A 27,191-nucleotide genomic window follows, 5' to 3' on the forward strand; every position below is an offset into this window, starting at 1 on the left:
GGGTTTATTCCATCCTTCAGCAAGGAGATCAGATGTCTTAACAGTTTGGAGGGTTTTTTTGTTTGTTTTTAGTGGATGTGTGGGATGCTCCCTCTCTTCACCAAATTCCACATGTGTAAAGCAGTGTCATTTATAATCCTGGCGTGTGTGTTGGTATAGAAAAGTACATTTTTATTTAAAAACAAGATTTTCTGACTGTAAGTGTCCTCTACTCCCTTTGCAGAGTGGAGTAAGCCCTCCTGTCCTCCACACTGTTTATTGTGGGCATGTTACCCCATAAGTAAAAATACAGGTAGAAATCAGAAACAAGCGCCATGCTGCATTCATCAGTGGCATGAAAAAAGAGGTTCTGTTTGATCCTCGAGTTTCTTAAGTTTCTCTATGCTCTCTGTAAATAGTATTTTGCTTCCCCCCAGGTATTACTTGTGTCTTCAGCTTAGACAAGACATCATTACGGGGCGGCTGCCCTGTTCCTTTGCGACTTTGGCTCTGCTGGGTTCGTACACGGTCCAGTCCGAGTTGGGAGACTATGATCCCGATCTACACAGCCCGGATTACATCAGTGAATTTAAATTGGCCCCAAACCAGACAAAAGAGCTCGAAGAGAAGGTTGTGGAGCTTCATAAAACATACAGGTAAGGTGCAGCGGCTGGAGGGCTTGTTCATGCACAGCAGCCTGAAATAATGGAAATAATGGGGGTTTCTGGTATTTTCCCCACCTCTGTTGTATGCTTTTGGTTTCCTGCTACACCAATTTTTTTATGTTGGCAACAGAAGGTGTAGCAGTAAGGTGTGAATTTTCAGCTACTGAGAACATCAGCTATTTAAAAAAGATCTGATACTTTATAACAAAATCTTTCTAGAAGCTGGAATTCTTTTTTCCTGTGTGAAGAAGCTGTGTTTTTAGAAAGCAGATGCAAAGTCTTGCAATTGTTTATTAAGAGTTTTTCAACAGTATAGCTGTGAAAGTGGGTTTTATTTCATATGAAAATACAAAGTTTGCTTGTTTTAACCTTGACCTTTGTCTTTTTATTTATATTTGCTTTGGGATTTATGTATTTTTTGGATTGCAACCTGGTTGGAGCAGATCTCGTCTCTTTGTGTATACGCTGTAGCCTACAGCGTGTTTGGGGTTTTCTGCTGCCACTTTTAATGAGTAACACTTTCTAACGTGGAGGTTTTCCAGATGATGCAGGAGGTATAAACCTGCAGTTAGGCTGTCCTCCTTGTGTTCCCCAGTGCGACCATGACCTGGGCAGATGTGTCTTGTTCAGGTAGGGTTGAAGGACTCCTGGTAGCAGATTAAAGGGTCACAACAACCAAACCTCTTCCTCATCTTATTTTGAGCTTACTTTCGTAGATGCTCTCGAGTGCTTGGATTGCAGAAGCTGTGCGGAGCTGTGTGCTTGCCGGCACGGAGGGCTGGCGGGGAGAGCGGCCAGCCGGTAGCTTCTGCAGCCTCCCAGAGATATGTTTGTGCTTTAAGGGGAAAAAAAAAGCCCATAAAACCACTCCGTGATACTGAGCCCTTCAACCGGCAGCCCCTTGACCTGTGAAAAGCTGCTGGCTGATGCACTAATAACGAGAACGGAGCAAAGACGAGACCTTCTCGCAGGCAGACGGGAACTAATAACCTGAGAGCAGTAGGGAAGGGTGGACGTGTGCCCCCGGCTGTGACCAAAGCTACAATTAACACCTCGCTCAACCCCGCAAATCAATACTTCAAATTGATTTCCCCTCCATTTGCACTGAGAGGAGAGGAAATGAGGGAAAATAAGTCCGGGGCCGCTGACGAGCTTCATGACTTGAAGTCAAAGGCCGTTAGCTGTGCTAGAAGAGGCAGATCACGTTCATGAATTATTCATGGCTTCATTAGAAGGATACTTCAAGGTATGGGATGTAGTTATATTTAACCTGCTTGTGCGTGCAGGAGGGAGGAAGCAATATTTAATTTCTGGTCTGTGTTCTGTGAACGTTAAACTGTCAGAGGGTTTTCAGTGGGAAAACTCTGCTAAACCATGCTCCGTCTCTGGCTACTTTATTTGCAAAGCGCAAGTCTCGTGTCGGAGATGGCGACTGCTCCTGGGTCTTTCCTAGAGGATTGTCCTTACAGTCGTCTTCCTCTGCCCTGTCTCCCACCACTAAAACCTCTATTGACATCGCACACAAGATGTATGCGAGCGCTCAGAAAGAGAGACATCAAAGCAGGGAACAAAATGAAATGTATTCAGCTGAATACTCTCCCAGCAGAGCTGTTAGGTGTACACCAGAAACTTATTAACAAGGGCACTTCAATAACGTTGATAATAGCCTCCATTATCAGGATGTTTCTGTTAAGCAAAGTTGTGTTGTGTTGCCCCTCCTGCAGACAGGGTACCATCTGTTCCCAGAAAACATCTCATTCATCTGGTCTGCCCCAGTAGGAATTGCTGCCGAGTGGTCTCAGCTGTCCTTGCGTTTGGTTTGGAGAACAATAGCTGGGTTTGGGGGCGGTCTGGAGGTCTGGGAGGACAGTACCTGTCACCCTCTGCCTTCAGCTGAGTTGGTGTTTCTTCCACTGAATTTTGTTTTGGACCCCGTACCGCACTTCCTCGCCGGATAACTTGCTTTCTTGTCTGGGGTCTGTACAGCTCCACAGAAATAAGGTGCATCTGTTTCACGAGGATGTCTTAAAGCACAGATTTGTGCATTCAGAGCAATTTAATAATTCTTCATCTGGGCACAGATTTGTGTTGAAAGCAAAAGAAAATCTAACGAGTAAATGGCTTTGTGAAGTCTTATCTGTGCCCTCCGAAAAGCAACAGTTACGGGAATACCAAGCCCTCTCTCTCTTTCCCCAGATCCATGACTCCAGCCCAAGCAGACCTGGAATTTCTTGAGAATGCGAAAAAGTTGTCTATGTATGGAGTCGACCTTCACCAAGCCAAGGTGAGAATCAGCGTGCGTGCACCTGCCTGTGGATTTTGTAATTGGATTATCCTTCCCTTGCAGGAGCAAGTTTACCTATTTCAGGAGGCTCCTTTTGAAAGATTATAGGAAGTAAGCTGGCTACTGGTACAGAAACACAGACACACCACAGAAATGCCTCAAGGACTGTTGCAAGTGTTGTTAGAGAAGTGATTCTTCCTGATTGCTTATTATTTATATATTACAGGAAGCTTTACAAAGCTACTGATGCAGACAGGTCCTTGCTCTGAGGAACTTAGAATAAGGCTCTGACCCTGCAAGGTCAGCTACTCCGCTCAGAGATAGGCAGGATAGGCTCTAGACAAGCTATTTGAGCAAACAGCATCGCAAGAGAGATCTGCAGAAGGGAGGGGGTTGTACGGAGAAACGTGAAGGAAAAGCAAGCCTGGCCCTGGCTGCATAGGGAGCTAGAAGCTGAGGTCTGGGTGGTGGGGAGATGAATTCAGGAGAGCCTTGGGGGAAGACCAAAAGGGGTAATTTGACAGATGCTGACCTGAAATTTGTAACTCTGACGCTGCTTAAATCCTCATCTGCTTTTCCAGGACTTGGAAGGAGTGGATATCACTCTGGGAGTCTGTTCCAGTGGCCTTCTTGTTTACAAAGATAAACTGAGAATCAACCGCTTCCCGTGGCCCAAAGTCCTGAAGATTTCCTACAAACGCAGCAGCTTCTTTATTAAGATTCGGCCAGGGGAGGTACGTTCTGACTTCTTTGTGCTCGTGTCTTCTTTAATTGCCTTCTGATTATCACCATCGTGTATGCTTCACTAAAACAAAGTGGGGGGAGGGAGCAAGCTTTTCTCTGAATGAGCGTTTTACACTATTGGGTTTCTGATCTTGGCTTGGTATTAAGTTCAGCTCTTCAGGTAGAGCTGACCTTGCTGAAGCTGTAAAAGAACGGGTGACAATTCAAACAACGTGTCATCCAGCACCACCTCCTGGCACTGAGTGGTATTCCCAGCATCCAGAGGAAAGCGGTGCGAAGTTCACAGTTAAGACTGGGAGAGGACTGACTCCTTTTTTGGAAACAGGGCAAGACAAAAGCTCTTTGTCTCACTTAAAAAAAAAAATTAAAAAAAAAAATAGAGAGGCATACCTTTTCACTTAGACTGCCGCAGGCAGGGGGTGGTTGCCCTGACGCTGCCTCTCGTGAACAGGGAGAGCAGCCTGGCTGCTGGAAACACGGTGGGGAGAGAGGCTGTAACGGGGATCAGCCTCTTTACTCCTCTCCTTCTTCCTCCTGCTTCGACTGCCATGACCCAGCCTTGCAGGGAGGTCAATTTTTGACCCTGTCCCGCAGCTGGGCAGCGCGACACGGGGGTAAATGAATCTGGCTGCAAAACCCACGGCACGCTCCTCTGCAAGTCCTGGTGCGTCCTGAGAGATGCGTTGGGGTTGTGTTTTCTCAGACCCAGGCTCCTCCGGCACATCATGGAGTGAGTTCAGCTGCTCTTGGGCTAGACCAGCAGTTTGTGCAGTAGCAGAACAGGTCGATGGGCTGGGGACTGGACTCCTGCCACATTTGTTTCTTGCTATACCTAAGTAACTTATATTTTCCACAGCAAGAACAGTATGAAAGTACAATTGGATTCAAGCTACCAAGTTACCGGGCAGCGAAGAAGCTGTGGAAAGTATGTGTTGAACATCACACGTTTTTCAGGTGGGTTTTCTAAATGGTAGGCTCACCTTGAATAACCAATGCTTTAGATTAGCTGCTGAAAATGAGCACTCCTTCAGTGTTCCTTGGTGCTTAACAAAATTCAGAGTGAAATGGTTGCAGAGACATTAAGTGTTTGTATTGCAATAAATTTCTAGGCAGCTTCCACTTCATAAGATACATAAGACAGAGGTCTTATGTAGATGTGGGGCTTATTGTTAGCGCGTGTTGTTTCGTTAATCAAGCGTATGCAGAGGCTTCTTTAATTTATATTTTAATTTCTCTTTACCTGCCGCTTCCTAGACCTGGAGGTATGATTTTTAAATTGTGCATGTGGTTTTCAGGCTGACTTCCACTGAGGCCATCCCGAAGAGCAGGTTCCTGGCGCTGGGCTCCAAGTTCCGCTACAGCGGCCGGACACAGGCGCAGACGAGGCAGGCGAGTGCCTTGATCGACCGACCCGCTCCCCAGTTCGAGCGGACGGCAAGTAAGCGAGCCTCCAGGAGCCTCGATGGAGGTGAGTGTCTGGTCCCTTTTCCCTCTTTGTGGCTGGATTCTGCAGGATGCTGAAATACTCCTTAAATATTGCCTAAATTCCCTGCTTTAAAAATAAAAAAGCGTAACTTCTCACTTTAATACAAGACCTGGATATAAAATGCAAACCGATAGTAGTACTAGCAAGAACTGGCTGACAAAAAGGATGTAGGTGGGTGCTGAAGGCTTATGGCAAAGTTCTGGTTGTAAAGATATTTCCTCATTCAATCTGAACGCATTTTCCTTTTAGCAAATGAGGAATTAAGCTATTCTAGGATTTGTTTTGTTTAACGTAGCTTCTTAAATTAAATAGTTTTCCTTGAGGGGGAGATTTTTTGCCACAACTGTTTGAAACCTTGTCAGCGTCTGTTAAAACGATGCTAATGTTGAAGTTTGTGGCCTATCAATCAGGTGGGCTCGTCCCTGACATTTTTAAGAGAGCCAGATAGCAGCAGGTTAGAGGAGGTGAAGCATGGAAGGGGGAGTGCCTAAGTTTGCTCTCCTTGATCTGGATCATGGGGTGCTTGTAAAATTAGGATCCAGGGAAAGGGGAGCATCCCTTTTCACCAAGAGGATCCAGGGAAAGGGGAGCATCCCTTTGCACCAAGAGGGTCCAGGGAAAGGGGAGCATCCCTTTGCACCAAGAGGATCCAGGGAAAGGGGAGCATCCCTTTTCACCAAGAGGATCCAGGGAAAGGGGAGCATCCCTTTGCACCAAGAGGGTCCAGGGAAAGGAGAGCATCCGTTTGCACCAAGAGGGTCCAGGGAAAGGGGAGCATCCCTTTGCACCAAGAGGGTCCAGGGAAAGGGGAGCATCCCTTTTCACCAAGAGGATCCAGGGAAAGGAGAGCATCCCTTTGCACCAAGAGGGTCCAGGGAAAGGGGAGCATCCCTTTGCACCAAGAGGATCCAGGGAAAGGAGAGCATCCCTTTGCACCAAGAGGATCCAGGGAAAGGAGAGCATCCCTTTGCACCAGGGGCACCTGATGGAGCAAGAACAGCGTTGCTTTGAGCCCTGAGGTCGTGCAGCGACCCGGGAGGGAGCAGGGCTGCCCCAGTGCCCTGTGGCCAGCAGCAGCCAGGCTGCCCCTGCTCCTGGCATGGGTTTACCTGAGCGTGGGCTTCGTGCCTCAGAGCTAGGAGGGAAAGGGCTGCTTGGTTTGAGCTCCATATCACAGCAAAGCAAAATGCCTGCTTGCCTGCAGTCCGGGCGTGCGAGCTTACCCAGGCACGGTGCACGGAGGCAAGGGGACCAGCGCTGTTGGTTGCCCCTTGGCCATGCCCTGTAGACCATTATGACCCCAGATGAGTAGGGAAATCCCCGCTGCAATCCCGCACCCAAATGTCAGAGCTTGGAAAAGAGCAGCCTGTGAATGTAATGCTTCTGTCCCCATTGAAGTCTGCAGCCTTTTTCCATCTGCTGTGTGGGCAGTCGTTAACATGTGCCCCGTTTCTTCAGCTAAACGTGCGACTCAAAAAGTTGAGTTCAGAGCCGTAGAGGAAGAGAAGCAGGAGGAGGTGGTGGTGGTTGAGGTTCCCGAACCAAAACCCGTGGATCAGATCCGAGAAAAGCCAGGTATAGCTGTGGTGGTGGCTACAACTCTTCTGCAGCACCTTTCCTATCCTTTACATGCTTGTTCCTGACAACTCAAAGTTTCACCAAATCTGGCGGCTTTCTTTTTCGTTTCTTTGCAAGAAGAGTTTCACAGTCAGAGGACAGACAGCCCGGCAAAGCCCCGGCTCTGGGAGACTCCTTAAATTTCCACTTTGCACCTTGTTAGACTGTAATCCTTGTTGGGGAGGTGGGGAAAAAGTTTAGGATGTGCTGGAACTTGAGAACTGTCTCCTTATTAAATTCGGGTGTTTTTGTAAATGTGGATTAGAAAACTTTAAAGTTTGATCTTAAACTTCTTGTAAAGCTTCTGAAATTCTTCATCCTGGGACCTGCTTGCCATTTTTTAAGCCTATTCTGGGGTTTTTTGGTGGTTTGAGAAATGTCGCCCATTTTGCTACATGGAGCTTATATTTCTCTTAAGATAAGTAGTACTAATAAATATTAATGCCCTTAAGAGGTGTGTAGGTACAACAGCATATTTGAATACTAATAAGCGTATCACAGCAGCGGTGTTGTCAAATATTTGCAGTCTTCATCACTTAAATAGCGAATACCTGCGGTGCATTAGGACTGGAGAAAATTTGTATGCAAATGCATTACGTACTGCTCCACTGCCCTTCTTCCACCCTGATTTTTTTTACAGTGCACTTTTGACATCACTGTTTTTCTGGTATGAAATCCAGACCAAGCTTTCATGAAGTAATGTGGCAGACTGTCTCCCCACCGCTCTCTTGCCTTGAATTCTCGCTAGTCAGCATCGCCTGGCAGGGAAAATCTGATGCTGTAAAAACAGAAGGTGGAGAATTAACATTTAAGACACCAGGATAGATGGTTGTATTTCCTAGTTTTTAGATTTGAAGCTGATCACTCAAGTACATTTAATTAACGCTGCTAGTTTTTATATACGTTTTTATCTACAGGAGCCTGGGTGTGTTTTTCCTGGATTTTACCAGCCAGCACCTGCTTTTCCCCTCTCATCCAATACACTGTTGGGCCTGGCAGCCCTAGAAAGACTGATATGCAATTGCATGGTGAAAAATGACTATTAAGCTGCCTGGTTTAAAAACCTCCTTGCTGTTCTCAGCCACTGCCTCAGAGAGGGATCTCCTCACTCTAGCGACCGTTGTGTGTCCGTGCGGTTCTCCAACCGCTCCATTAACACATGCAAACCTCTTTCTAGCCAAACACGCTCTTGAAACTTTTGAAATGAAACCCATTGCAGAGGAGGAAGAGGAGGAGGAGAAGGTAGAGGTGGTTAAGGTTCCCGTTCCTGAGCCAAAGTTACCGGAGCCGTTGCAGACGTGGTCAGGTACAGCCGCAGCGGCGTTTGCCATCGGCGTGGCTCCCGCGGCCGCCCGTGCTGTGACCTGCTGGGTTGAAGTGATGCAGTGCTGTAGGACAGAGGTTGCATCGTTTGCGGTGGTGTTCATTGCCATTAAAATCACACTCGGCTTTGCAAGCGTGCTGTTAATACACGTGCTGCTTTTTCAGGGTGTGCCTCCGGTTGAGACGAGGAGGTGCCGTGCCGTGGCTTGGCTGTGTGCCTGCGTGGTGAAATGAGTGTGCAGTGCCCTTTTAACGCTCCTCGCTGCTGCCCCTTCTTGTAAGGTTCGTTCCCCTGAGCTGTAGGAATGTGCGGTGCCTGAAAATCAGGTTGTGTGCTCCGGGACTGCTGGAGGTCACCTACACGCTGCTTTTTTTCTTCGCTAGGCAGCCTGCTTCTTCCCTAGTTGGGGTTTTTTTCAGAGCAACTTCACTGCTGCAGACAGATACACCCTAATCATAATTAAAAGCAGAGTTGGTTAGTTGGTTAGGGATTGAAGCTGTGGAAAGAGGTAACTGGGAACTTCACCCGTTTTCTTGAATATTATGAAAAACACTAAACCAGCCCCTGCGCTGAGACTCGAGGACGTTCCGTGGGATGGGCTGCAGCAGAGCGGGCAGCGGGCAGCGGCAGACCCGAGCACATCCAGGGTCTCCTGCTGCAGCTGCCCCTTCTTCTCATTCCTAAACTTCTTCCTCCTCTTGACACTTCTGTTCCCAGTAGGGACGGTTTTCTTGACTGGGGTGATGATGATTGGTATTTTAAATCTCATATTTTGGAGCAGCGCTTTTTACTGTGTTTAAATAGTCACATGTCAAAATAGCTAAAGGTAGTAAATCAAGAAAATATAACTAAAATAATGCAATTCTGGACAGCACAGAACTCATTGCTGAATATCAAAGGAAGAGCCTAGGATCTTTTATTATTTTTTCCACGTGTCTGAATGCTCTTAAGCGCTGTGAGAGAAGCAGGAGTCCCTGAAGAGAGGTGGCCCTGGGGATTTACCAATGCCAGTATTTCCTTTGCGACTTGATCTTCGAGGTGGCATTTTAACACCTGCGTAACTTTTTTAGCCAAACATGCTCTTGGCAATGTTGAGATAAGCCCAGTTGAAGAGGAGGAGGAAGAAAAAATGGTGGTGATGAGAGAACTAGAGCCAGTCCCGCAGGAGAAAGGTACCACCACGAGGGCTTTGCACACCCGGCATCCTCCTAATCCCGATCGTCCCGCTGTACGACCTCCCCGGCGGCTGTCACCGCTTCCGTGGCATAAATAACACCGGGATGCGGCACTGGTTGTCCTTCCGAAAGGATAACACAATGTCTGGCTCACAGAAATGAACTGCCGTGCCGAAGAGGGGGGGAGGTAACGGAGATGGCGGTGGTGGTTTGGGGTCTTAGTGTGGATTTACAGCAAGACGTGGTGTCTACGAGTCTTAAAAGTGTAATTTCAATCTCTGAAAAATCAGGTTCTTTTTTGCCCTTTCCACCTTGTATGTTTTTGGCCACATGGATACTTTGTTCTGTACATGTTTCATACACACAGATGAGATGCAGTTATCTTTTCAGTGAAACAGGAATTCTTACTAAGGAGTTAATTAAAATTACAAGTTCTTTTTTAATGCTGAATTTTCTAGTGTCTTTGACTAGCTGGATGGACTCTAGTAACCCAGTGTTGGCTGGGATGAGTTACACAGTGTGACCCTTGCTGCATAAACTGATTTTTGGAATATGAAACCATGTCAAAGGAATTATTTCAGGTGACCAGGTATATTTTTAGTGGAATGGCCATAAAAACCAACATCAGGAGAGCCAAATACTTATTGCGTCTATAGGTACACGCAGTGAATTAATTGGGGCTTTCTTTGTCGCGCAGTATTGACTTGAATATTTTGGAGGTGTCAAGCTTTTCAGGGATCGGGAACTGTCTGGGAAATCAGGAATCGAAGGAAAGAGTAGGCGGTTGGTTTTGAGTGTACCTAGCGCTTGTATTCAAGACTCTCATCCTTCTCTGGAAAGATGATTTCTTGGCAGCATGCTGTTCATTTCTGCACTGTCACTGATCTGGAGATGCTGGGTATCTTCTCGCAGCGGTGCCTTGGGCTGCAGCAGGAGATTCCATCTCGGACACGCAGCCTCAGCCTGCTTTGAAACCCACCTGGAAGTTGCTGTACAGTTTTATGGAGCAACGCTTGTTGATTTTTTTTTTTTTTTTTTTTTGGTCGGAATTGCTGAAAAGACTGGGGAGATGGGGGAAAACCATTGTTGCCCTTCCAGAAACCATCCGTTTCTGGTTGAGGAGATGCCAATGAGTCAAGAACTCACCACAGCTATAAGCGTTTCTATTTTAACGGCTGCGTTGGGATGGACTTTTGTGTCTGTCGTGTGTGAAGGACTCAGAAATCGATGGCACAGTGTTAAAAATATATTTGCCTTTCTGGTGTGGCTTCTCTGCAGAGTGCAAGCTTGCTTTTCGTAAACCATCTGTTGTGGGGTTTTATTTTATTTTATTTAAACCATAAAGAAAATAATCACAACTTTCCCATACTAAATGCACAAGCTGCTTTGCTCAACATCTTTATTTCGTTTCCCTTTTTTTCTTCCTCCTCCTCCCTTTCTTTTTAAACGACAGCACTGTAATTTGGAAAGACTTTGCCTGGTGCTTGAGAAACGTTGCCTGCTCTGAACTCTGTCCCTGTCTGTCTCTCCCCCATCCTCAGCAGTGGCCGTGATAACCCCCGAGAGGAGTCCCCGTCCCACCTCTGCCCCGGCCATCGCTCAGAGCCACGCTGCAGAACCAGTCCCAGCTAAGCCCGACGCGAAGGACGTGGTCGCTGCCTCTAAAGTAGAAAAGGAAGCAGCGAAACCCGATGTGAGGCGTGAAGAAATCCCACCGGAGAAAGCCAAGCCGCAGCCAGCCGATGCATCAAAGGTATGTCAGACGGGAGTCTCCTTGGAAGAGGCTCCGCTTGTTCCGGGCTGGAGCATAGCTCTAGAAGCCGTCCCAGAGCAGCAGCTCTGTGCACCTTCTGTGCAGGGGTTTAATCCTCACCCAGGGAGGTCTGGATCCCAGGGAAATCCCAGCCCTGACCCTCCGAGTGCAAGGAAGGAGGAGGTCCGAGGCGGCTGGGTTTTGGTGGTTGCAGTCAAACGAAATGCAACTTACTGATACATGGTTCAAAAAGCAGGCAAGAATTGCACAGAAGTTCATGGTAATTGAATTTGGAGCTCACCCATTGCTGTCTCTGCTGATTCCTGGTATGACAGCAGCAGCAATTCCAGTGAAATCAGTGATACGGATCTGGTCTGCAGCCCAGCGTCCCAATGCAAATGTTTTTTGCATTGATAGGCTTTCTCTGGGAGAGCTGTTAATATGTTTCTGCAAACTGGACTAAAACTTTAGTTGTGAATGGCACTATTGAGACCTTGGGGGGTGTATTGTTTAAATGAAATTTTTTTAAACATTCTTTGAGCTTTTTACAAATGTCTGAGACCTCTGCTGGTGTTGATCTGTGTATATTTTTCTCATAAGTGAAAATAATGGGAAAAATTATTGTTCTTATTACAGTGTCCTTAATATTCTGCAAATCTTATTGACTGAAACCTTCCAGTGTTGCAGCAGAGGCGTATGCCTCGAGATACAATATGCACATTACCCTGTTCTCAGCATTACTGGAGCCATGTTTTTGCTATAACATATCATGCAGTGCGTCTTGTATGACATACTCCAGGGGAGATCACTGTTAATTAAGGTTGGGAGATGGAGGTGAAGAAAGGACAGTTTTTGTGTGACCTGTAATTTTTAAATGAAAATGCTGAAGGGATCTTCAGGATGGCACTTCGGATGTGTGTCGTGGCACATAGTTCCTGTAATGCTGTTCCTGCACGGCTGCTCACCCTCCCTAGCATTCAACTGAGAACAAGTAAATTTTATTCATCCCATCTCACTTATTAGAGTTTTTTCCTAAATGCTTAAACACTGGATTTTTTTTTTTCTTTAAATGTAGATGTGGGAGGAAATTGTGGATTTGAACGTGCCAAATTTACCCTGTTTCTCAAATACAGCTGCAGCATTTCTTTTTAACACCCACCGATGCTTTTGTCTTCAGAGTATTTGAGAATCCAGTTTCCCTAAAACACTTTCCTTAAAGTGTTAAGGCTATCTTGGCTCTCTACTTACAGACAGTAAAGAACTTAATTTGTGTTAGGCTTGGTTTTGTAAATAGGTCTCTTCTTACTGACTCAGTGAACGTAATACCTGTGCATAACAAATAATTTTCCTGTTTTTGAGAAGGTCTGTGTTAATTTGAGCATGTTGCTTTGGGTAAGGATTTCACTGGGAGATCCAGCTGCAAATGAAATTTGAAAACATTGCCTGACAAAGCTAATGCAAGTGGGAAGCCTGTCTACAGAAGCACTGGAGAGCACTGGTTTCAAATGCAAATAATTCTCAACCTGAAGGAATTATTGTAACTGTGCTGTTAACTAACAGACTGTCGGAGAGCTGCGGTGTCATTAACTCTTTCCGGAGGACTGCATGTTGGTTTTTGCATGTTCACCCAGCATTTCAAAACCAACTTTATGCAGCTGTGTTTTGAAACTATATGGTCTCTTGAAACAAGTCTACTAACAAGAAATGTTTTTACCAATTTATTTCTTAAATGTAGGTGAGGAAAACGCACATTGAGGTCACAGTACCTACCACGAATGGTGACCAGCCCCAGGTTTGTGCTAATAATTCAGTTAGGTTGCTCACATTTTTTTTTTAAGGTTAAACAGTGAGGTTCAACACAGTTAAATGAACCAACAACTTTTTTTTTTTTATCACTGCCCAACAGCAGCAGCCTGCAGAAAAAGAGGAAGAACTGATAAGAATGAGGAAGGTTAGCCATTTTACACTTTCACCAAACAAATTTGCCATATCATTCATGCATCTGTAACCTGTTTAAAAAGACAGTGCTCCAATATCTTCATGTGCTTTGGGTTGGGTTTTTTTTTTTCTTTTTTTTTTTTTTTTAAACTGCAGCTATCAAATATTTTATTTTAAAATGGATAGCTTTTTGTCCCATAGACAGTCTGATTGCTAAAATTATGCATGTTGAATGTTCGAAAGAGACACACTTGATTTGATTTATAAAATTTGTCTTCTCTGTAACAAATTTAGTTAGAAACCAAAGAAAACTGTATAGCATGCATTCCAGGAAATGCAAAGAAAAAAAAAAAAAGAAAAAAGAAGTGTAATGCTTTTTTGTATTGATTATTAGGGGACATATCCAAGATGGGAAGGGTGGTTAAGGCATAGTTACTGTGCACACTGAGACCTTGTAAAAGTTACACCAGGCAGTGCAGCCGCGGGCATGCATCACTCTCAGCAATATGAACTTTGTGCAAGGCTTCCACAGAAAAGTGGCAAACTGTCTCTTTGTGGCGAGCGATATAAGTCAAGGCAAAAGCCGATGAACCCCTGGGAGCTGTCTCTTTAAAGGACTCATTGCATTTCCCCATTCTCCATGAGCCAGAACCCCCATTTCCTGGTGGTAGCCCCACGCCGGCGTCCCTGCGGCTGGGTCCCCACCCCACACTGGCACAGCGCTGCGCTCCCGACGTTGAGTTAACTTTTTTAATTTGCCAATTTGTCAATCCCGCAAGAACAACATTTTAATTTTTTGTGCTTTTTTTTTTTGTTTGTTTTGTTTCCCCCTTTTCTTTCATTTTCACAGAAAAGATCAAAGAGGCTAGATGGTGAAAACATTTATATCAGGCATAGCAATTTAATGTTGGAGGTTTGTATGAACTTGAAGCTTTTTTCAGTTGCGTTTGCCTAGACCTTCTGCATCTGCGCTGAACTTTTTTCTTCCTCTTCTGCCGCTGCCTTTGTTTTTGCATGCTGTTGCATGAAAGACCTTTTGGTTTTTTTTTTTTAAATACGCTTTTGCATGGTGTAAGTAAACATGACGATGTGCAGGCATTCTTCCTTCTACCTCTTCTGACTTTCATTCTCTCATACTTACCCAAAATATATGATTGGCAGAGCTGCGTGCTCAGGTCTGCTCTTGGACCCGCTGGGTGCTCACAGTGGCATGAATCGTGGCAGGGGGCTCATTTACAAGTTTCTCCTTGCTTAAAATAAGTTCTTTTCCTGGGGGAAAAGACAGTCTATGAAAATGCAAAATTCAGGATAAGCTGCAGGTGAAATTGTCACCTCCGTGGCGTTCAGGTCACCGCAATGTCCATGTTGCTTCAGACAGGAGCGAGTCCTCCTCTCGGACGTTGCTACCGGGGTTGCAGCGATGTTTGCAGCATTGCCATCCTCCTCCCAGTGCTTGCTTGCCTTGCAGCATCTTTAACGCTCCCCTGGCCCCCATCCTGCATCGGCACCAGGTCCCCTTGGAGCTGATGCGGGGGCTCGATGGCCGTGGGTGGCTTGTGAGCAGGTGAGAAGCCATTTCATCCCTCCGCCTACAGCTGTTCCCTTCGGCTTTGGGAGCCCTTCATACTTGGTTTCGCCCAAGCACGGTCTCAGAACAGACCATGCCGATCATATATTTTTGTTTTTTTAATACACTGTGTTACGGAAGACGTTTTGTGGCTTCTGATACTCTGTGTTCTGTGTTTCTACTCAAAATTGCAGCACCAGCAGCTGGTAGGGTTTCCCTGTTGGTATCTCTTGCAAGTGAAGTGTACTAACTGCCTTCTCCTAATCTTAATTTTAAAAGTTTTGCAGCTTTTGGGTGGGTTTTTTTTTTAAGTTTTTTGGGGTTTTTTTTGACTGCTACAACTTAAGCTTTCGGACACAAGTGACGGGTCTGCGGCACGATGGGCAGGGTTCGGCCGCCGCCGGAGCACTGCGAAGACTGTGCCTCTCGCTTTCTCCCGCCCAACTTGAGCATCTCCATCTCCCCAACCCCAAACAGAGCTTCTTCATTGCTTCTAAACCCCTTTTTCCTGTTAGTGCAATACTTGGCTCTGGCACCCAGCCCCTTCTCCAGCCCTGCTGCCCTCCCCACCAGTTCTGTTGCAGGTGCTCCAGCCCTCCCCTAGAAAAGGGCTGATCCCAGCAGCTCACCCCCTTTATTCCTTTTTTTTTTTTTTTTAATCCATGCATTTGACAGGTCAGATGTTTTTCCAGCAGACCTCATACTCCCGAAGCTGCTGCTTGATTTTATTGAACGCCTTTTATCGCTCCATGCTTGATAACCCACGCTCTGCGTTCTTACAAAAAGGGCAAAACAGGAGGAAAAGCCTTAACGCTTAGCGAGCTTGTTCCTCCAGATGCTTTCAAGACCTGCTGTGGCTCCACATACCTCCTCGTGGCTTTAGCTTCTCTGCAAACCCTCCCAGGACCAGCTCTTGCGCAGTGGCGGATAGCCAAGGTGGTCTTTCTCTCTTCTCTAAACCAGGAGCAGCTGTAGGGCTCCTGGACCCGGGCAGGGCTTTACCCTCAGCAGACTTCTTTGTGCTTTTTTTTTTTTTCCTAACTAGCAGGCACTTGCCTTGTGCTTTCATCCAAGACAGATGCCAAAACTGTTTTTTTTTCCCCCCAGAACTGTGCCAAAAAGAGCAAATGTTGTTAATGAGGCATTTGGGGCTGTAGCCCTGCGGAGGGAGGGTGGTGTGTCCTGGGTAAGCTGCAGGGATGCCGATATTGGGGGGTAAACCCTCCTTTCGGGGTGCATTTGCTCTCCCATCTTCTAAAATCGATGGGCCGAGTACCAACGGAAAGCACAAAAATAGTGACATTTCCCAGCGATGCTTTTACTGACCTTAATTTCCCCCTTTCTAACGGGTGAGGCTTGCTGCTTTTTGGCACTGTCCAGAAAAATTGCTGTTTGGCTTATGCCTATTCTATGCAAAAGCTTTGTTTTCAACAAACTCTGGTTTGCTTGCAAGGAAAAGCTATTTTTAAACAAGTTGAAGAGAGCCGACTTGCCTTGAAGTCTGTGCATTTATGCTGTTAACTGGCAACACAGAGTAGAAATCTGGCTTTTTCCAGATGAATTATTTTAGCAGGAGTTTCTTGATTAATCCGGCATAAAGTAAACTCTCAGTTTGATTTTTAAAGGACTGTCATCTCATCTTCATTTCAGAAGTCTAAAACCTCCTGTGGTAGCTCCTGGAGGGATGAGATGAGAGGCAGGGGGAAAAAGTAATGGGGGTATTCTGGGACCAAAGATAATTCCTGGTAGGATGAAAGAGAAATAGGTATGAAGAGAATAAACAAAATTGGGAAAATATTTTCTTAAACAGTAACTACATTAATAGCCATGAATATTCAGGCTAGCAGAGGGAAAAGAAAGCAAGCCCACCCAATTTAAAGGCATTAAATTAAATAACCCAAACAAACATATTCTTGCAATTTTAAAAAATCCCATATGGGGAAAACCCGTGAGATTACACCTCAGCTGTCATCTCTTTTGGTGTTGCTTGAGATGAACCGATGGCACATCCCGCTCCTGGAGGAGACCCCGCTCCGTGCCGATTGCAGTTTATCCCAATTAATACAAGAGAAAAGAGGAGAGAGGACGTTCCCTTTGTGTGTGTGCAGTGTGAGCACAATTGATGGAAGTCGGCAACAACTCTGCTGAGCGCAGCTTTGCTATGCGGCAGCGTAGGCAATCGCAGGTGTTGTCTCCGTGTCTCTTCATTTATCCTGTCCTTTTACTAATAGGATCTAGATAAGACCCAAGAAGAAATAAAGAAGCATCACGCCAACATCAGTGAGTTGAAGAAGAACTTTATGGAGTCCGTCCCGGAGCCTCGGCCGAGTGAATGGGACAAACGTTTGTCCACTCACTCCCCTTTCCGAACCCTCAACGTCAACGGGCAGATTCCCACGGGAGCGGATGGAGTGAGTACCTCGGCGGCGTGTGGGTGTCAGTGCAGAGCAGTGTGCAACTTCCAAGGGACAGCTTTGCAACCTAGGGTTGAGCCCCAGCTCCCCTTAGTGTTTGGTTATATTGAATTTTAATAGTTAATATTGACTTTTAACATGTATAATGGTCTCTGAGAAAATTGATGCTTTAGTTGTAGTATCATGTAAATGTGGGGTTTTTTGGTAGAAAAGAAGGTAGGAATTCTTCACCTGGTTTTGATGCTGGTTTTCCTAGCGTTGCTTTCATCCGTGATGCTAGAGTACACTTCCCATGGCTCTTTTGGGGACTGGCTTTTTCCTGGTGCCAGGGAATTGGTCTCCCCAAAATGTGGGAAAAAAAACCCCAAAACCCTAAATTGAAGGGAATTAATTCAGAGATAATATTGCAGGTAACCTAGTGCAGAAGCACTAGGATGGTGTCAATTTTCAAGTCACTTTATTCTCCAGTTAATCCAGTATGTCATGGGGTTGAGTCTTGTATTAGGATCTGCAGGTGCTGATCTGCTGTGGAGGCTTCGAGAAGACTCCTCAGGTGGCTACAGCAGTGCTGTTCATATGGGATGGAAATCTTTCTCCTTACAGGAACAGTGTCTATATGTTAGTAGCCATACACATTCTCAGTCCCCCTGGTAATGTCCTTAAAAAGGTAATTTTTCAAAGAAACCGAGTTGGAGCAGCAGAGATCTGTCTGCCAACTAGTTTCTTCTTGGATAACAGACAGCTTTAATATTGGTGTTACCTAGCTCAGATTTGAAGCTTGGGAGTAAAACTCTAGTTGGTAATCCGTCTCTTTAATAATAAATGTGATTTTTCATAACAACTGAAAAATTGCACCCTGGCTGCAGTGGCGCAGGCATAGACTCTCTCCTGGTTTAAGGCCACAGTGCTGCAGATAAGCTTGCATTTCATCTTCAAACCATTGCAAGGGAGACTTTTTAAACAGAAATAATCTTGCAATGGAGGGAGGGTTATCATAACAGGTACAAGGGGTTTTAACGGCCAAGTTTACTGTAGGCTCCTCAAAGCGTAGAGAAAAGCCATGACAGGTATAGGGCTTTTTTTCCCTGCTAGAAAAACAAAACCCCCAAAATGAACTAGTGAGGGTTGATCATTATCCTTGGAATTAGCATGTTTGACACATGGATGGACTTTCCTCTTTGGTTGCTGGGTCTCAGTGTAAATTCTGCAGGAATGTGGGCAGCAGAGCGATGCAGAGCTCTGCCCACGGTGCCACGTGGTTTATGGATGTGCGGGTGGGATAGAGCAGGGGCTCTCAAGCTCCACAACTACAGTTCAGGAATGATATTCTTGGTTATTATGAAGAATTTCTTGCATGGTGACCGCATCGTGAGGTCTTGGGGGGCTGCTGCTCACGATAACTGGATGCTGTGGGCTTTCCCCATCTAAGGCTGCAGTGGTCCACAGCGATGTGAGGGTTGGTGTCAGCCCTGGATTTGCATTTCTGGAAATTCCCTCTTAATCTGATCCTCTCTGAAGTGGTCTTGTTCTGAGGTGAAGGCGGACACGTTCTGCTGTGAACTTCCAGAAATGCATCTTCGGGAGGTACCTCCCGGGGAGGATGCTTTCCTTCCCCTGCACATGTTTAAGGATGGTAAATCATGATGCAAAGCAATCCTGTTTCTCCTGTTCATGGTGGTATCTTCACCCTGCTGTAGTGGCCAAAGGGTATTCTGCCAGGGGCTGCTTTTCTGCTGTTCCTATATGTTTTATTTCAAGACAACTGAACCTTAACACGCTTTGTGTGTCCAGGTCAAGAAAGTCACTGTCCTATCTTCTGAGAGACAGGTTGGTGGGCTTGAGGTAAAGCTGCTGTTCTGATATGTGCTTCTGAACCAGACTTTTGCTATTGCAATGGCACCAAGCAAAAACTCAACAGCAGCTGCTGGATAACATTTTTTCTTTTGGCTACATGAAGTAGTTTCATAACTCACACCGAGAGGACTTTTGCACTGCTGCAGCTTTTGCAGCTTTCAATTTTGCTTATTTTGGTGCATGGCTGGTTCGAAAAAGCTGCATGAAAGATATAACCGTGTATTCGGAGAGAAAAGCAATTATGAAAGTTTAACTGTACCCTGTTCTTTTTATGTTGTCTTTCTTTCTGTTTTTTGTTTTAATGATCATGTTACTCTTGCATTTTATATTTTCTTTTGCTGCCCAGTCTCCCAGCTACTTTCTCCCCAATACTCATCACTTAGGGGTGTGCAAAGAACCAGTCCCAAAATACCGCACTGATCAAAGGAGGCTAGCTCAACTGAGAGAGCTTAGAGCCAAGTTTTTCCTCTCCTAGGTGCACTTGGGTTTGACCAAGTCTGGCAAACTAAAGGGATGGAGAGTTACTGAACAGCAACATTTCCCACAATCTTTTCTTTCGTCACCGAAAGCGCTAGAGCCCTTGCATGATCCTACGTGATGATTTGCTCATTCTGTTTTTTTACATTCTTTAGACTCCAGAAACAAAAGTGCTAAAATATGGAGCAAAATTTAAGGAGCTTTTGCAACGCTCCTACTGCCATCCTGCCTGTTCCACGCTCGGGATTTTTAAGGTGTAACAATTTTTCACTTGTTCCAGTAGAATTTTCCAAACAATTGAAATTTTGATACTGTCGTGAGAACTTTGAAAAAGATTTTGTATCTGCACTGCAGCTGGATGTTCAACAATATTTAACAAACGCTATTTTTTAAGGGCACTGTCGATCAGGAAGCTGTCAGAGACCACATTTTGTACTACGCCATTTCTATTTCTAATGCCTCAAACTTTTTTCTCAACTGTGCCAATTCCAAAACACTTCCGTAGGTTTTGAGCATAGGCTTTTCTGGGAGGGCAGGCGCAAAACACGCGTGATCATGATCCAAAGGTTTGTGACAAACCACACGTGATCCTGATCCAGATGTTCATGAGCTCTGCAGAGAGGACTAGCTTTTGTAGCTCTAAGGCTGGTGTGACCCAAGCCACCAGCGGCTCTGCTCTCCAGGGCAGTTTATTTTTATGTTGAGAGAAGGCTGTCCTAACGCTTTGCACACCTCCAAGTACCATTTTGGGCACTTCCCATCTGTCATTTTTGTTCATCTCTCTCTGTCTTTCTTGATCTTCTACCACGAAAGCAGACACAGGAACGTCCTCTGTTAGTACAGGATGAAGACAAACTAAAAAAGCAGGAGATACCTACTGAGACAGCCTTTCCCCGTCAAGCAAGTGAAGAAACTCTTCCAAAGGTTTCTATTCCAATTCCTGAAGAGCAGAAATCACTCAAAAAGTGTCAGCTGTACTCTAGCATTTTTCCTTCTCCACGTATTCCCTTTATGATGTCCTTTCTCCTGGTCCTAGCACTGACTGTTTGGTGGCTGCTCTTTCTCTGAGTGGCAACAGGGTCATGTTGAAACCTCAAGACCAAAGCTCCTGAATTTCTTGGCCGTAGCCTCTGCTGCATCTTCCTTGTCCTGGTCTTCCCTGTCTCCGTAGTTCGCTGTCCTGGGGAGGGACACCCCGCGACCGTCGTGTTAATCCCGCTGTGTGTCGTGTAGCTGTGATCTGGGACCTGGCAGGAGTGGTCATGGATTGCCAGGTCCATTCTGAAGTTTCCTAGTGTGCAAAAAGCAAATTCTCCGAACCGTGCTCCTGATTGCTGTAAGAGGGCAGATGGGGAGCGTAAATACGTGGGAGGAGACGTTTGCTTCTTCAGCCCCTGTAGACTTCACGTAGGAATTCCGAAGACTTGCTTTTAAGCTTGTTGTTTTAAATGTAAGATGTTCACAAGCTGGAGAACATTGGATACTGATCCAAAAGAGGCTTTACAGCAATCTGCTGAATCTAATCCATAACCACTCCTTTTCTAGGAAACTAAGGTTGGCATTTAAATAAAAAGTCTTGATTACCAATGCTGCTGTTAGTGTTAACTTAGAGACAGGGACGGGCAACTTTTCATTTTCCCAGTGGGGGAAGCCTTTTGCAAAGCATCGCAGCTTCCCTCTCGCCCCCCTGTTCTCGTTTCCAAGAAAATACATCGTGTTATAGGAGAAAACCCATTGCAAGGAAATACGTATTGTAAACATAGATTAATCATTTTTCTGAATCTGGTGGTCCTGGTGTGCACTTCAGGTGTGTTTTTCTTTTAATTTGTGTTGAACTAACTGACGCATGTTTGCTTAGGTCACAGGAATGGAGTAACCTGCTGTTAGGTACGTCTCCTCTGTTAGCATGTTGACTTTACCACATCAGGACACACTTCTAATGTTAAAGCCATCGATTGTTTTGACTTCTCTAACGAAACCGTTGCATGCCGCTTGTTGTTTATTGCCTACAAATGTAAATGTCTGGATGATGCTCACGTTTATCCGAGTTACCCTGGTTGAGCTGCGTAGGCTCCAAGATGAGTTGCCCAGCTGGGCTGAGCAGAACTGGTTTGTGAGCTGGAGGGAAAGTGGGACTTTGTGTCTAAGGGGTTTCTTTTCTGTATATAGCAATTATGGGACTGAGCTGAGCCAACCGCTTCTCCTTTCGATAGTAATGTGCTTTCTGTTGCTTTCTCTGGAGGGTTGGTGTAGACGCAATTACTTCTAGAACAGCCACCAGTGCCATCAGTGTTGGCAGCTGCTCCAGCAGCACAGAAGAGAAAGGAGTAGACCTTTATTACAGGGACTAAAATGTGTGAATATATATAAATACATGTATTTATAACCCTTTATAGATCTGTAGCTGTGTGAACAATGTTATTTAGGAAGCTAGCAGATAAGCTTGCAGGAAAAAGACATAAGGCAAATATGGCATGTGCTGTCTGATTTGAAGGACCGTGGTGTGTCACGGACCGTTTGAGCCGCCTCTCTTGCTCTCAGTGTGCAGGTTGAGGCTCTCAATGCTCTCAGAAACTTACGTTGCTAGTGAAACCCTTTGTTTTAATCTCGCAGGAATCTTTCCGATTACTCTTGTAACCTGCTCCGATTAGTTCACCGGTTTGTGCCTTTAGGAGTTTGTTTTGTGAGGATGCTGATTTTTCATTGGAAAGTATTCTTCCCTTTTTAATACACTGCCTTTTAATACACAGTCTTCCTCTTTCGGTGGTTGGAAGCCTAGAAGTCACTGGGTGGTTCTACAGGCGTACGGTGGTGCGAAAGAGAGCTGTCAGCAGCGGGCTGCGTGCCTGCCGCGCTCAGAGCGTGCCGTAGGATGCACGTGAACTCTGCTGAGCTCGACATGAAGTTTAGGAAGACTATCTGGAGAAGGTGGGCCCTGGAGAGGAGAGGTGGTAGAGGTGGGGAAGGATGCTGAGGTGCCACGTGCTGTGCAGAAGATGCAGGATGGGATGGTTCTGGCTGGGATTCCCTGCCTGAACCTCCTTCCCAAAATTGGAACAGACGTGATGAAAAACAGGGACTGTTCGTTCTCCCCAACCTGGCGTGGAGAGGGAAGGGACAGGAGTTGTTCGGATCTCTCCCTGTCCATTTTCTGTCCATGTTTCCTGGAGAAGAGCAGCTTAAACGCACACCTGCTTCCTTTCGAAAGCCATTGCTCGGGTCAGCTGCCGTGATGTGCTTTGAGCGCTCTTGAGGTTGCTGCATGCTGTCTTTCTGAACCGATGACAAGTACTTTGAAGCCATACCAGTGGCTTTTGCAAAGCCATGGTTTCTGTAGCTCTATCTACCATTTCCAAAGGACCTGAAGTCTAAAAGTCTTTGCCCAGAGCAATGTTTGAACATAGCGCTCAGGGTATCTTATCCCAGAGTGATGAGAGGTGCACTCTGTTGGTCACTTAAACTCAATTCTTTAACTTCTTAGTTAAAACGGTCTCTCTCTCGCTTTTTCTTTTTTAAATCTTGAGATAAGGCTGGTTATCATCAGCAAAAAAACTTTGAAACTTTACATTCTGAGAATGCTCAGGAACATTTTTGGGATTTATATAACAATTATCACTGCAGAGTATAAAGAAACTGAACAAATGCTTTATATTTCTATGGCAGTTTAGAGGCCAGTTACCTATATTCATCCGGGTGGATATGATCTCTTCTGACAGAGAAAGCTCGTAGCTTATCAGGAACAGAAACCTCATCCGTTCGACGCCGCAGTGATGTGCCCACTGTGCTCCAGCCCCGTTGCCGGTCGCTCCTCTGCTTTTTTTCCCATTTGCTTGTAAGGCAAAGGGAGTTATAGACATGCCCCGTGGCAATCCACGTAAGGTCTCGTTCCTGCACATTATATATCCCGTTCCTGCACATTATGTATCTCATACACATCGGTGCTGTGCTGGTTGATTCCCGCTTTCACTCTTTTCCCTTGAAGTCCGTGCGGGGTGCGGCGCTGAAAGAAGGGATTTCGGGGTGCCTGCTGTCGTACCCGTGCACAGGGAGAGTTGATTCGCTCTAGCTTTGTTTAAGGACAGAGGTCTCAGGGTTTTCGTAAAGGAACCAACGCGTGCTCCCTTTTTTCCTCAGGAACAAACTTGCTGCAAAGCACCGGCAGCCCCCCCGGCCGCCTGCCCCGACACCATCGCTGACCCCGAGCGGTGATGGGATTAACGCACATCCGTGGCCGGTGCAATGCCAGTCCGGGAGTGATGGAGAACTGAACTATCCCTTCTAAAGGGAAGCTGGAAATGTCTGCAGCACGTAACCTCATCCAGGCTGGCGTGAGAAATCTTGATTTTTTCAATGTGATTTTTCAATTTTCTGCTGCAGAAAATGACATTTCAGTGACTCTGGCATGCCGGTGACGTAGCTACAATAAGACTGCCAGCAGTTTTGATGTTAATTAGACTTTCCCAGTGTTTTGTGGTGTGGCCACTCGGCTGCAGCGAGGCTCTTTGGTGCTCATGTGTGGGATCCAGTTTGCGGCTGTCGAGGCTTCGGCATTTTCCATCATGAAGTTGGTGGTTGGCTCCGCACTCACTTTCTGAATCTTCTTACCCTGATATCACCTCTTCTGAACACCAGATAAAACACAGAATAGTTTCTTGTGCTTTCGTGCTTTAGGAAAAGGTGGACATTAGTATTTTGAAGCAGCAAGTATGCCAGAGCCGATTGCTTGAAGCTCGGATTCAGCTCTGAGGCTGCGTTCGGTATCGGGCTCTGTACGTGATGATCATCGGTGATATTCGAGGTGTGCATTACTGTAAAACAACATCCCTTTTTTCTTTTCCGTTATTAAAAGTGAACAGATAAATGAGGGTATGGTCTGCATCTCCTGCGTGTGCTGCTTTGCCCTGTGGGTCTGTAGAAGATGAACTGAGGACTCTGTGGGCAGGTCAGGTTGGGCCGGGGGTTAAGCCAAGACCAGCTCTCCTCCCTTGCAGTTTGTGCAGTAACTAGTGATGACCCTAAAAAGTACGTACTTGATATTTATCTCCTCTCCTGAAATAATGAGGAGAGGTGGATTTCCTCGGCGTGGCACCAAAGGAGTAGTTCGTGTTTGCAGGAGCGAGGTTGGGCTGGCCGTGCTGTGTCCGTACCGCGGGGCTCCGGGAAGGTTGTGGGCAAAGTGTCTTTTCACTTCACGTAAGGGTCAGTGATTTGTCACTCTGAGAATTATTCCACTAGTTTACTGGGTTTTCTTTTGTCCTGGTCATGAGTTGATGGCGCCTGTTCTGACTTACAGACTGAGGTAGGATGCTTTCTGGAAGAATTTAGCCCAAAGAAGGGTTATGGATTCATTTAGAAACTCTTTGGTCTGCACTTACCAGTGGGTGACACTGGACCAGTGATGGTTTCTCTTGTGTCCCTGTTTGCATCTGTCTGGTTTGTGAAGCTGGAGGGAAGGACTAGCCTTGGTTTGTGCCACTTTGGGATCTTCTAACAGTGGTACACAGTCATGTGGGGACTAAAAACACTTTCTTTTTTACCTAAAATGCTCTCTTTTGGAACACTTTTTCGGTTTTGTATTTTTTCTCAGATTTTTCTTTGTAAATATGTACATTTATCATTAATAAATGTTATTGCAAATCAGATTCTTCTTTCCACTGCTTATTAACAAAAAAGGTATATATGACCTCTGTTAACCACTTCCTCGGACTAACCCTCCGTATTGCTTTCCCAGAGCAGGAGCCATCACACCCCGGGTCGTTACCGGTTGCATTCAGGGTGTTGGGTCTGCTGGACGCTCTCTGGTGTGGGTTTCGTGCTCCTGGGGAGAGGGGACACGCAAGGCTGCGGCTGCAAGCAATGCACACCCTCAAACTGGCCAGAATAATTTGATTGAAGATTAAATCCGGCTTGGTTTAAGAAAGGCTTTGTTTGCAGAGGGATCAAAAGGTTCAGCCCTCTACCCAATACTTAATCTAACACTAACACGTTCTCCCTCTTCGCTTCGAGACTAACGGTAGGAAAAATCGTTTGCAGAAAGTTGTCTCGAGCGAGAGCAGAAGTGTGGCAGGTCCTGTGCAATGCAACTGCGAGAGCCTCTGCCCTGCACGCTGTATTAATTTGAGGACAAAAATGCTCCTTTCTATTTTTGAAGTGAAGAAACCACGTTCCTAATTAACCACCGCTTTTCTGCTTGGTAATACAATGCAAGCCTCTGGTTGGGTTTTAGCTGGTTGAAGCTGCCTGAGGTTGTGTCTAGAGGCTGTATCAAGAGTCAGTCTTCATTTTAACTCCCAACTTTTCTTCTGTGAGATTATTTACTTCTGGATAAACTGTTTGGCTCGTTCTGTGCAGTCACGAGCGATCACAGGAAAGCAAATCTGGCTGCGATGGAGCAGCACGAGGCTTGTGCTGCTGCTCTCCTGGATGAGGCTGGCATCGAGCAGAGCTGTAACTTGATTTGTGAAATGAAGCAAACGAAATGCAGCAGCACAAAAGCGATGTCCGTTATAAACCCTGATGGTATCCCCACTCTTTTCACTTGCTGCTGCTACGCTAAATCGGAGGCAGTGTTTGCAATGCCACTAGCAGCTTTTCCTCTGCAGAGGGAATTTGGAATGAGAAGTGCACAGCTTTGTACCCCCAGTCCAAGGGGACCTGCCCCACAAAAGGGATGGGAAGGGAATCAGGGTGGATGGGGAGAGGAAACGCTTCTGGAATCGTATTGCTCAGCAACCTTATTTTAATAACTTAAGTATTGATCTTGAGATTGTTTCATGTTGCCAAGTAGTTGATGCAGTGGATTGGAGGTGGCTGCTGTGTATCATGTAATATCCTGGGATTCATGTTCATGACAGCAAGTTAATCTTTTTAAGCTTGTAGCATGCTGTGTATTTTCTAGCCTTACTTTTAACTTTGGTCAAATTCTCTTTTATTCTTCTGTCGTCTGACTAGGCTGGTCAGGATATTGTGATCAGATCAACGGCAATTAAAAAATCAGACCAAAAATGCAAATCCATAGGTAATGGCCATAATTTTCAAATGCCAGGGTTTGTTGAACAGCTTCTAAACTTTTAAACTTCTATCTTTAAGGCAAAGCAGTTCTATAAGACATGGCAGGTATTGTAAAATAAGGATCTCTTGTTTTCTGCTTTATAATACTTTTTACCCAAGTGCTTTGACAGCTGTGAGACTGAGCATCATTTGATCTGGGAGTTCTCACTGGTGAGTGTGGTTCGCTGCAAAAGCAACATCATCTACTTGTGCATCCGTAGACGGTCACACCGAGCCTGTTAGCTTATGTGGATACCTGTTCGGGGATAACCTAATAACATGCGCCAGCGTTAACGACTGCAATGCCATACGGAAAACGAAAGGGACTGGGAAGTACTAAATAGCTGGAATTTGTAGCATTTCATATGGTGGTTGTAGGGAGTTAGCGTGCACTGTAATATCATGTTTTTATCAATTTTTATCAAATGTCTTTGGTGTCTGGCAGGTTGACATAATTTTAGCACTCCTTAAGTTTCCTGCAGGATAGGAGTCTGGTTTGGGATGCGGATAATTGAATATTTCTGGGGAGAGAGGCAGCAGCATGCCTGCACGGGCTGCAGAAAACAGGCATCCACTCTGGCAACTGGTTCATACAAATATATCCTGATCCAAAATAGTAGGTTCTTGAAAAAATACAGGCAAACAAATTTATACAAAACCACTGTTTAAGAAAAAGAAATCCTTTTGGTCGCTGGTATCAGCCATGCAATTAAGCCTGTTATTAATTTATCCCCAGTCTGAATTATTGTGTGTCACTTATTACAGTGTAACGCTTAAGCTATATCCTCAGTATTTGTCAACATCAGGTGCACAAAGATTTGTATTTAGCAGGGTGATGTTTAGTTGCATTCATGTCTGGTTCGA

General features: G+C 45.6%; 1 protein-coding gene across 1 annotated transcript in view; it reads left to right on the top strand.

The window, feature by feature from the left end:
• Positions 1 to 416: 416 nt before the first annotated feature.
• The window catches only part of LOC104082735 (protein 4.1-like), a gene marked incomplete at its 5' end in the record, with an annotated part of 35,180 nt that continues 8,405 nt past the window's right edge, over positions 417 to 27,191 (top strand). Inside the window, 13 exons of the mRNA XM_009585966.1 lie at positions 417 to 635; positions 2,841 to 2,928; positions 3,510 to 3,662; positions 4,529 to 4,626; positions 4,968 to 5,140; positions 6,617 to 6,733; positions 7,953 to 8,081; positions 9,170 to 9,271; positions 10,816 to 11,027; positions 12,763 to 12,819; positions 13,816 to 13,878; positions 16,764 to 16,943; positions 18,738 to 18,788. Coding sequence (XP_009584261.1) covers positions 417 to 635; positions 2,841 to 2,928; positions 3,510 to 3,662; positions 4,529 to 4,626; positions 4,968 to 5,140; positions 6,617 to 6,733; positions 7,953 to 8,081; positions 9,170 to 9,271; positions 10,816 to 11,027; positions 12,763 to 12,819; positions 13,816 to 13,878; positions 16,764 to 16,943; positions 18,738 to 18,788 — 1,642 coding nt within the window. The remainder of the gene's footprint in view (positions 636 to 2,840; positions 2,929 to 3,509; positions 3,663 to 4,528; positions 4,627 to 4,967; positions 5,141 to 6,616; positions 6,734 to 7,952; positions 8,082 to 9,169; positions 9,272 to 10,815; positions 11,028 to 12,762; positions 12,820 to 13,815; positions 13,879 to 16,763; positions 16,944 to 18,737; positions 18,789 to 27,191) is intronic.

Source organism: Fulmarus glacialis, unplaced genomic scaffold (assembly GCF_000690835.1).
Source record: "Fulmarus glacialis isolate BGI_N327 unplaced genomic scaffold, ASM69083v1 scaffold12479, whole genome shotgun sequence".
In the NCBI taxonomy this organism is placed as follows: Eukaryota; Metazoa; Chordata; class Aves; order Procellariiformes; family Procellariidae; genus Fulmarus; species Fulmarus glacialis.